The following is a 10,430-nucleotide window of genomic DNA, read 5'->3' on the forward strand; positions in this document are numbered from 1 at the left end:
AGATGCTGGTGATGAGTGGCCTGACCAGGCTCCTCCCCCGGCCCGCCCCGGCAGGTTTATCTTGTGACTGGAACGATCCCCTCTTCCTTCCTCGCGCTTGGAACCTGTTTAGCTGCGATGCGTTTCTTGGTCGCCGCGTTCCTGTTCCTGGCGCTCGGTGCCTCCGCCCTGGCGGAGCCGGTGCATTTCAAGGACTGCGGTGAGCCCCAACCTGCCCGAGATTCCCGCGCCCTCTGCAGCAGCCCCCTCGGGAACCCCGCGCCGAGACCCCCCGGCTAGGTTGGGCGGGTCCCGTGGGCGGTCAGGCTCAGCCGCTGGAGTGGGCCGGGGTCTGGGAGAAGCTGCGGGTGGCGAAACCCAACGGCAGACAACTTTGTCTCTTTCCTGAGACGCGTGGTTGGGGTCCCTGAACATTACCTGGAGCTGGGCCTTTTGCTGAAGTTTCCTAAAGTTTGTAGGGCAAACCACAAGAGATCCCAGTGCTACGCGGGGCGTGAGCGGTGGGGCGCAGAACTTTTTGTCCGCCTCGTATCTTGGATGACCTCTCCCTCCCCACGCCGCTTGCTTTTATTTTTAATTTCCCTTTTGCTGACAAGTCAAAAGCCAATTCTCCTTTTCATGATTTACTCCATTGCCGCTTCCCTTGGGCTATATAATTTTGTGGTTCTTAATCACTGTTTCCTCCTGTACGTAAAACTCGTGTTGCTGGTCACAGCTTGTGACACATAACCCACTCTTGTCTCTGTGGTAGGGATCTTTTTGGGGAAATACAAGGGGGGAGGGGCGGGTACTAAATAGTGAGTCAAGTCTATGGAATTATTTGTTCGAGCAGAACTTTCCAGAAGTGAAAAGGTGGGATGATAAGTGAAAGAAGACATTTTATAGACTCTGTGAGCTGGAAGGAAGCTTGGAGATCCTGGAGTCAATTCTTGAACTCCAGAGATGTTGGGTAACTTACCCAAAGTCACCCAGCAGAGTGGGAACGAGAATAAGTTTGATCCTTTATATCCAGTGCCCAGGTAATAGAAACTGCTCAGTAAATATGTGTTGAAAAAGTAAATGAGGGAATAGATAATCTCCACTATATCATCAAAATTTATGTTGAAACAAAAACAAAGTTGGGCTAGGGGACAGGATTGATTAAAGAGTAAAGACTGCAGACCTCTTAATACTTAACAAATGCTGTTCCACGGAACTACTGGCACTTGAAAGATGCTGTTATCGCCTCAAATTACTGCCTTTCCCTCCATTAAACTTAGTGGCCAAATTTGGATGAAGATGTTATATTAACTTTATTAACTCATTCCGCCCTCAGGATCTGTTTTACAGATGAGGAATCAGGCACATGGAGTAACTTACCAAGTTCTTACAGCTAGTAAGCTATAGGAAATTAGTGGGTGTTTGTGAACCACTTTGGGTTTCAGTGGTAACATTAAATTAACATTAAGAACAACATCTACGGGAACCAAATCCAGATACTGTTCTCATTTGAAAAAAGCAGCTGTACACCTATGGCAAGAACTTCTAAAGGAAAGGATGGTTTCAGTTACAGATTTTCAATTGACTTCTGAATTGGGAAATAACAGTGTAAAAACGTCAGTGCCCACATCAAAGCGTTTTCAAGTGCTGCTTTACCACTGACCCTTCCCCCTGGAGTGGTATTTCCTCAAGTAAGCAATGCGGCCAAGCAAACTGGCTTTGCTATTTTTGCCAATTAGGACTGAGGAGTTTGTTCTGTGGACATTGCAAGTCCAAGCACCTCTTGTCAGTAAAAGTGGATGAAGGAGCTCCAAGTAAGGCCCTTTCCTCGGGTCCTCCTAGAACACGTGACCCAGTCTGGAAAGAAGCAGATAGAAGTGGACGTTGAAAGCTCTAGCATAAGCACTGATCTTCAATAGGTTGTTGATTCAAGTTCCGGATATCTGTTTTCCTGTCTGTAGAAGATAGGAGGACACAGTGAGCGGAAGATAGTGCTTGCAGAAGAGAGTTCTTGCAGGTGTATTTTGAGAACTTTGCTCATGATGGAGAAGCAAGCTGGGGATGAGGGACGGCAGGTTATTATTTACAGACCTCCCTGGAACAGTGTTGGTCAGTTCGATGAAACTGTCCCAGCCAAGAGCAGGCACAGGCTGAGAAGGCCAAGACTTTCAACATGAGCTTCTCTTTTCATATCCGATGGGCTGAGCAAACCTGGTGACTGCAAAGGAGAGGCCCACCTTTTGTGTCAAAAAGGAACTTGCTAACCCACCCAGGAGCAGCTATTCTAGATTAAATTCGAGGACCAAATCCCAATGAGATGGTAATAAAATGAACACCTACATAGCGCTCCTATGTTGCAAACACTTACCTAAGAGCTCTAAGTGTGTTAGCTCACTTACCCTATGAGGCAGTCACTGTTAACTTTCCCCCAGAGGGGTGAAGTATCTTGTTTTGAAGTTTTGCAGTAAGTCCTGGAGCCTGTGAGATTGCAAACCCAGGTGTCAGTCCCAGAGCCTATCTCTCAGCATTGATGGCTGAATGGCAGAGCTTAAGCTTTCCTGGCAGGGGTGGGAGGGGGAGGGTGTTTCGGTGGCGCCTGGCTGGCACGGTTGGTTGGGCATCTGCCTTCAGCTTGGGTCTTGATCCCAGGGTCCTGGGAATGGAGCCTCAGCAGGGAGCCTGTTTCTCCCTCTTCCTCTGCCTGCCTGCCTTTCCCCGTGGTTGTATGTGCTCTCTCTCTCTCTCTCTCTCTCTCTGGCAAACAAAATCTCTTTAAAAAAAAAACAAAAAAGCTTTCCTTGGTGTAGATGGTGTTAACAGGCAGTTTGCTTGCTTTCTCTCCATTCAGCTGTCCAGTTTCAGGGGCCTGGATCAGACAGTGGGATTTTGAAAGATTTTACTGAACCTGTTTAGGGCAAGGATTTATTGGGAACAAATAGCACTTTTGCCTTTGTTTAGACTGCAGAGACACACAGTGTGTCCCAGAAACACTTAATTTTGAAGAACGCGTGTTTCCGAAGTGGAGTATACGCTTGTATACTGCATATGCGTTCTTAAGATTGCTTTTACTGGTAGGGGTATACAAAGCTCGGTGACCACCAGTTTGGAGCGAAACCAGGACAGGATCGGAAGAACATGGGTGGGGGGCTAGTTCAGGAGCAGCCAGTCTCTATGGCAGCCCTGAGCCCTGAGCCATCACTTGTGCCATAAGTATGCTGCTTTAAATTCTGGGTGGTTCAGTCGTTAAGCATCTGCCTTGGGCTCGGGTTCCTGCGATGGAGCCCCTATAGAGCCCCGCATAGCCCTGCTCAGTGGGAATCCTGCTCCTCCCTCTCTCCCTCCCCCTGCTTGTGTTCCCTTTCTCGCTGTCTCTCTCTCTCTCTCTCTGTGTCAAATAAATAAATAAAATCTTTTCTAAAAAAATTTAAAAAATAAATCCTGAATGGGAATGGAAGGAGGGGTGGGGATGACTTTCCCTGGTGTAGCCCTCCCAAGAAGATACAGAGCAGGGCGGCTGCCTTTTTATACTTACCCGATTTTCTTCATTCCCCTTCAGCCATCAAATATGAAGAGTTTCCTGGAGAGCAGGGCACATTCCCATTAAGTAGGGGACAGCATAGGTGGTTTATTTTCCCTCCTATTCCAATTCATTTTTTCTTTTTGTTTAACAGGTTCTGGGGTTGGCGTTATAAAGGAACTGAATGTGAACCCATGCCCCACCCAGCCCTGCAAACTGCACAAAGGCCAGTCTTACAGTGTCAATGTCACCTTCACCAGTAGTGAGTAAAAGTGGCTGTTGCCTTCAAGTTCATCTTAAAGCCTAACAAGTCTCAAGTATTGGAATAAACGTGGGGATGTGGGGCGGAGGCATTGCAGTCAGGACGTCCGTGACCTCCCTTCCTGCCTATGCAAAGCTCAGACCTACCTTCCTAAGGGAATTCGCTGGGGACCCAAGAAAAAATATCTTGAGCTTCATTTCTAGAAAGGGCATCTACTTTGAATCCTTTCCTCACTTTCTATCCTGTCGAACTAGATGGGACAGCCTAATAAGAAATCTCAACGATCCTGTCATCTTCTGTTCTTAAGCCTAAAGACAGCTCTAAATCCTAGAGTTGTTTTCTCTCCTGGATGTTACCTTGGCCCCCTCTATTGTCCCAAACCAAAAACGTGCTTTGTAAACAAGAGTAATCCCCAACCCAGAAAGAAAGAAAGAGAGAAACAGAGCCAGTACTCTGGATCTCCAGGATAACCTAACAGCTAGTTAGTTGCCCTAATTTTATTGTATTTATTCCTTCTACCTGCCCATCTTATGATATGGAGGTTAGAGGGAAAGCAAGAAATACACCTCTTCTTTCTAATCTTAGCCAGTTTCTAAAGGGTTCTCTCTTCCTGTTACAGCCCATGGCATTTCTGTAGAGCTCCCTTTCCATTTTGTTCTTAATTTTCTAATGGAATCCTGCGGGCAGGGCATTTGAGAATCCAGAGATCAGTCTTCTAAAACTCCATAAGATACCCTGTACACTTGACAGAAGCTGATATAATTAACAAAGTTTACTGCCAAAAAACTCTGTGACTTTGTTGGATAAGGTTATTTACGTAGCTCTGATTCCCCCAAGAAACTGAAAGACCATTAAGAGCAAGGTGGGAGTGAGAGCAAAGAAAACAACCGTCTTGGTTGCTTTTTTTGTTTTGTTTTTAGAGTGAATACTTAGTCTGTAGCATTCACAGAGGTATTAGGCATAACTACAAAGAGAAATAGACTCTAGGAATGAAGAAATACAGACTTGATGATTTGTTCTCCTCGCAGTGCCGTTGCTTGGGACCATATCTTAATTTTTTCCTTAGGGTTTTGAAATAAGCTGTTCCCTTTACTATCTAATTCTCTTTTGTTTCTCTTAGATATTCTGTCTCAAAGTAGCAAAGCTGTGGTGCATGGCATCGTGTTGGGCGTCCCTGTTCCCTTTCCCATTCCTGAGGCTGATGGTTGTAAGAGTGGAATCAACTGCCCCATCCAAAAAGACAAGACCTACAGCTACCTGAATAAACTGCCCGTGAAGAATGAGTACCCCTCCGTAAGTGACCTTGTCGTTCGGGATGCCGAAGGCCTGTGACTAGATGAGAACTCTGAGGGGAGAGGAAGAGAAGATTGGGGTCGGGGTCCTTCATCTGTCTGTGATGAAGCACAGAAGCTCGGGGGTTGAGGAGATGAGTGGGAGTGTTAGGAATCCTGAGGTAAGGCAGATCCTCTTCACCACGGCCCTCTGTTCTTTGTCGCCTCCTGACGCCATTTTGATACACAATGTCTCCCTCCATCCCCCTGACCACACTTCACTGAGCAATATTACGTCTGCTTTATGAGTGAAGAAATTTGATCCTCCAGTGTTAAGCAGTAGGAACAGAGTCTACTCTGCTCAGAAACATTACATCTCGATCTAGAGCCAGGCCTTGTGACCCCCAAAACCTAGGCACTGTTAAAAGATTATACGCAGAGGTGCCTGGGTGGCTCAGTGGGTTAAAGCCTCTGCCTTCGGCTCAGGTCACGATCTCGGGGTCCTGGGATCGAGCTCTGCATTGGGCTCTCTGCTCAGCAGGGAGCCTGCTTCCCCCTTCTTCTCTGCCTGCTTGTGATCTCTGTTTTTCAGTTAAATAAATAAATAAACTCTTAAAAAAAAAAAAAAGATTGTAGGCAGATACCAAATAGTTCAAGATGCTGAGTTATCAAAAAATCTTGGTTTCTCCATTAATCTCTTAAGAGAACAGTAGTCTCCCAGCTCTATAATAGAAAGGTCACTCTCCACACACTTCTTTCTCCCCTGCGTCGGTCTCCAGCCCCTGCCTTGCCCTCTGATTCACCCTGCTATACCTGCTGCTTTTCCTTCCAGACACTGGTGAGGCAGAACCTGTTGGAATGGGCGTGTGTTAAGGATAGGAATCCTGATGGGCAGCCCTGTCAGGACCCCTCTCACTCTTGAGAGCTTTTCCTCTATCTTCCCTTACTAAACTTCTATGGCTTTACTCACCAAAAAAAAAAAAAAAAAAGGAATCCTGATAAGAATGAGGAAGTAAAGGGATTCCTGTTTTCCATAAAGGAAAACGAGCTGCATTTTTTTTTTTTTTTTGGAAAGGAAATCAAGGAGAAGCCAGCAGCAGCCTGGCCGTTTATTTTTTAGGAGTGGCAAGTCATTGAAGAGCATTGCAAAGAGACTCTAATAGCGGGTATCTGTGTTTGAGGAATGTCAGAGACCCTACAGGTCAAGAACAGGTTTGTAGATTCATTTGCGGAGTATCCATAAAATCATTGGCATTTCCGAGTCTCTGGTCCCTTACATGGAGTGTCTGATTAGGGCCTGCCACCTCATAGGCATTTTGTATATGGTAGTTATTGTTAAGTGAATAACATTTCATTTGAAAAAAGGCTTAAGCTATGTTAATTTAGGCATTAAGTGAAACAGTAGTTAATGTGTTCTAGTCTTGAAAAACTTACAAGTTTCCAGAAGCCAGGTTTCCCGGTCACTCGTGTATTGTTAAGAAACGTACAAATTAGAGGTAGTAACTAATAACAGGTAAGCAATTATCTACATAAGAAAGGACTGGAAAATTATCAGAGATTTATTAAGAATTAGAAAGGGCAGGGGCATCTGGGTGGCTTAGTGGGTTAAAGCCTCTGCCTTCGGCGCAGGTCATGATCCCAGGGTCCTGGGATCAAGCCCCACATCGGGCTCTCTGCTCATTGGGGAGCCTGCTTCCCTTCTCCTCTCTCTCTGCCTACTTGTGATCTCTTTCTGTCAAATAAATAAAATCTTTAAAAAGAAAAATTAGAAGGGGCAATCCATACTATAACAAATCAAAACAGAGATTTCTAATGAGGTGTTGTTATTAAAAAAAAAAAAAAGTTCAAGATATAACTGAAGCTATTTTGCTACAAAGCGTTACTGTTCCAGAAATTATTCATACAGTCCTAAACCTCTTCAGACATCCTTTGTGTGTTGATATCTTCAGTACTAGTAACAAGGTATTTTGTTATGCCTACGAATTGGACATTCTGCTCTCTGCTCCTAATTGGTTATGCTTGGAAAGAGCTGGATTGGATTGCCAAATCTATAAGAAATTGTTTAAATGTAAAATTACCTCCCGTGCAAGGCTTCGTCATGTACCGTTCATCTCAGAGGGACAAGAGCGCTTTCGGAATTAGATCCCACGAGTCAGTGAGGTGAGCGTGTAGCGCCACTCACACCATATCACATGTGGGACTTGGTTTGCTCGTGTGAGCTCAGGTGCACCGGCCGCGCCCACATCCCAGGCAGCCCTCCTGATGGCGTGATTCAAGAAGAGAGAGCTGAGGAATTAGGCAGTTTGTTACTAGGAGTCATAGTTAAACCTGTTCCGGATTGAGGCGAGGTCCTGCTTTCATTTTTCCTAATTCTTTTTCTCTTTCTCCAGATCAAACTGGTGGTGCAATGGGAGCTCCTGGGCGACAAAGGCCAGCATCTCTTCTGCTGGGAAATCCCAGTGCAGATCGAAGGCTAGACCTGCTGCTGCCAGTATGTCCATCAGGGGCTGAGAGAGCACAAGAGAAATCCAGTCTAACCTAGATCAGTGCCATAAGATGAAAGGAATTTCCACACCACTGTGTTATGCCTCTCAGCCTCCAAAGGGTTCCAGACCCCCTTTCCTGAGAGTTCTGAACTATTGCCCTTGTAGTGTCTTTTGTGAAGGGGTAGGGGAGAAATGAGAGAAGGAGGGGGATAGGCATGGCTTGAATTGTCTTCCGTGTTTTTTGCTGTTGGGAGAAGGAGGGTCCAGCAGTCAGGACCCGAGTGAGGCTGTGTAGGGCTGTTGGATAACTTGCCCTCGGGTTATGGGCCCTGGCAGCAGAGGGTGGGCTCCAGACCTCTCCCACCTCCTGGGATATCACATCTTCAGGTTCCTCGACTCCAAGTGCCTCCTTGAGTTCAGCGCATTGGGCCAGCGCCTCAACTCCGCCCCTGGACGACAGTGACTTGCTGTCCGGCGGTGCCCATCCTCTCTCAGTGGAGGGGAGGTGCTCTGCCACAGAAACTCCCCTCTGAGCAGCCAGTCCTCTATGGTGATCTCCTGTCTCCTTTTCTGTCTTAGGTGGTTTTCATTAAATGCAGCACTTGATAGCAGATGTTTGATTTTTTTTTTTTTTTTTTAACAACACTAACTTGTGGCTTCCTGATGCCCCTGGAAATGTCCTTTTGAAGTAAATAAAACTTGGCAGGCTTGTCTTCTGCATGTTGGTGGTGGTCGTCTGCTTCTTTCAGTGTTTTCCCCCAGATCTGTGGAAGGCGGACACCCGGTCCCATGGTCCCACAGTGCAGTAAAGACAGGACACATCCAGTCACTGCCCTTTCTTCCCTCTTCGCCCAATTAGACTTTGCCTATCTGTTTTATACAAAACGACATGATAGTTTTGCTTTATTTTGCACACTCTTGACACCACCAGATGTGCTTGAGAGAAGCAGTGAAAGCAAACACCACCTAGTTCAATGATAACATGTGAAAGGTCAAGGGAACTCAGTGGGGGGGTGGGGAGCAGCGAGCAAGAGGTTGCAGGTTGGCGCGAAGCATAGTAGTCTTTTGGGAGCCATAACCGTGAGGAAAGTCTAGAAGCTTAAAAATGAAAGGGGCAGTTGTGGCAGATAACGGCCAAGTTAATGAAATCTTGGCGTTTCTTGCTTTTGAAGTGCAAGTATAATCATGGGGCGTGTATTTCACTGCCTGTTTTAATCGGTGTACTGTCCATCACCTTTTAGCAGTCACAGGTGCGACAGCCCTATTCATGAGTGAGTTGGGGAATGTGGACCTTGAAAGGCCATCCCTTTTAGATTGGGGTGCCTAGACAGCAAGTAAGTCACGTCGTCCAGTTCATTTCATCCCACTAACTTCGCTAGAACCTTGGATTTCCTTGGCTTGTGAGTTTCCCAGGAAAACCACCAGGGGACAGGCATAGATCAGGAATAAAATTAGCAGCAGCCAAGACTTACTAGTTAATTCCCAGAACCTTTCAACCACTGTCTTCTTTAGCTGAGACACTTGGTATATCCTCTCAAGTTGTGTCTAGGGAGTCAGCCCACTCATGGGTGTTGCCGTGATGGGCCCTAGGTCTGTCAGCCTCAGACAACTCCGGAGGTAGGTAACTGCTGTGGGTTCTGGCTTCAGACAGCTGGTAGTTGGATCCTGGCTTCACCAATTCATAGGACTACCAGGGCAGTCCGCAAATCCCTTAACCTCTCTGTGCTTCTGTTGCCTTATCTGTTAAATAGGTATAATGAACTTCAGGGCTACAGCGCCTAAACGGGTTTATTCATGGAAAACACTTAGAATGCACCCCTCCCCCCGCCCATGGTGCACACTTGGTAGATGTTAGCAATGATTCTAGGAGGTAGATCTTGTTCCTCACCTAGAAGCAGCAGGAAAATCCGAAGGTTCAATCAGATGTGCGCTGATAGATCACCTCCAAAAAAATGAGCCCTTCCTCTGCATGGAACTTACTGAGATGCCTGGAAAAGCTCAGTTCTCATGTGTGCCTGCTCTCTCCCTGCTCCCAGAACACTGCTTCTGTCACCGAGCACACTCGAAGCTCACAGCGGCCCACCCTGATTCCATACTCGTGCCCGCACATACTAAAAGAAGACAAGGAAAAAAGCGCAGCTAGCGCCCATCCTTCAGGCAGAGCAGGAAGGTGATGCAACAGCTTATGAACTGTTTACCAGCCACTGTGAGGCTACACGGAGCCTGCCCTGTGAGCTGGGGAGTGCTCCCGTGGGGGGATTAGTTTGAAAGGTCGTCTTCTGTACAGACGGTTCATAAGCGCCCCCTGAGTCATTAAAGCATTGAGAAGCACTGAACCTTGGGCCACCTAAAAAAGGTCACGCTCTTTCCAATGATGGTCTCATACTTTTCTAGTCCACTGAGCAAGCTGTGGAGGCTCAGACCAGCTCCTCTCTTGCATGAATTCCAGGCCAGAATAATCCCAGACTCCGGTCATTAAAAAAGCATGCTCACAGAGTTACAGGATCCTGATATCTAGTATCTCCAGTTTGGGAGAGGGTTAGGTGGGAGGGCTGACATTTGGATAGATCTTGAGGTAATGAAAAGCAATAAGCATGGAGTAATTTCCAAGCTTGTACGTTTGGTTTTGAAATCTTAGTTGATTTTTTTTTAAAAAAGAAACAAGATTGATCTTAATCATGCCTTGCAAAGGCTGATTTAAGTCCGTTCTCTGAGAAAACCCACGGATGTAGGAAAAATGGCTTGACCCAGGTGAGGTCCAGGCCAGGGGAAGATGATCTAGGATTAGCCATTCGTGTCTGAGAATCCAAAAAGCAAATATTGCCGAAATGACTGGGTTGCTTACTGAGGATAATTATTTAATAAACAACACAGTTGGAAGTCTGGGGAGTGAAATGGTTGGTATGAGGTCAAGG

General features: G+C 46.4%; 1 protein-coding gene across 1 annotated transcript; it reads left to right on the forward strand.

Moving 5' to 3' along the window:
* Positions 1-15: 15 nt before the first annotated feature.
* Positions 16-8,235, forward strand: LOC111148568 (NPC intracellular cholesterol transporter 2). The gene is made up of 4 exons (XM_022505238.1): positions 16-199; positions 3,651-3,758; positions 4,879-5,051; positions 7,420-8,235. Exons 1-4 carry the CDS (start codon positions 118-120, stop codon positions 7,504-7,506), a joined length of 450 nt encoding a protein of 149 aa, XP_022360946.1. The 5' UTR covers positions 16-117; the 3' UTR covers positions 7,507-8,235.
* The last annotated feature ends 2,195 nt before the right edge of the window (positions 8,236-10,430 follow it).

The sequence above is a fragment of the Enhydra lutris genome, unplaced genomic scaffold (genome assembly GCF_002288905.1).
Source record: "Enhydra lutris kenyoni isolate GAN:26980312 unplaced genomic scaffold, ASM228890v2 scaffoldscaffold20, whole genome shotgun sequence".
In the NCBI taxonomy this organism is placed as follows: domain Eukaryota; kingdom Metazoa; phylum Chordata; class Mammalia; order Carnivora; family Mustelidae; genus Enhydra; species Enhydra lutris.

Bases quoted from the DNA above. Each gene is read 5' to 3' on its own strand.
- LOC111148568 (XM_022505238.1), top strand. From the start codon at position 118: ATGCGTTTCTTGGTCGCCGCGTTCCTGTTCCTGGCGCTCGGTGCCTCC. The intron at 200-3,650 runs GTGAGCCCCAAC...TTTGTTTAACAG, and splicing joins GGTGCATTTCAAGGACTGCG to GTTCTGGGGTTGGCGTTATA. The intron at 5,052-7,419 runs GTAAGTGACCTT...CTCTTTCTCCAG, and splicing joins TGAAGAATGAGTACCCCTCC to ATCAAACTGGTGGTGCAATG.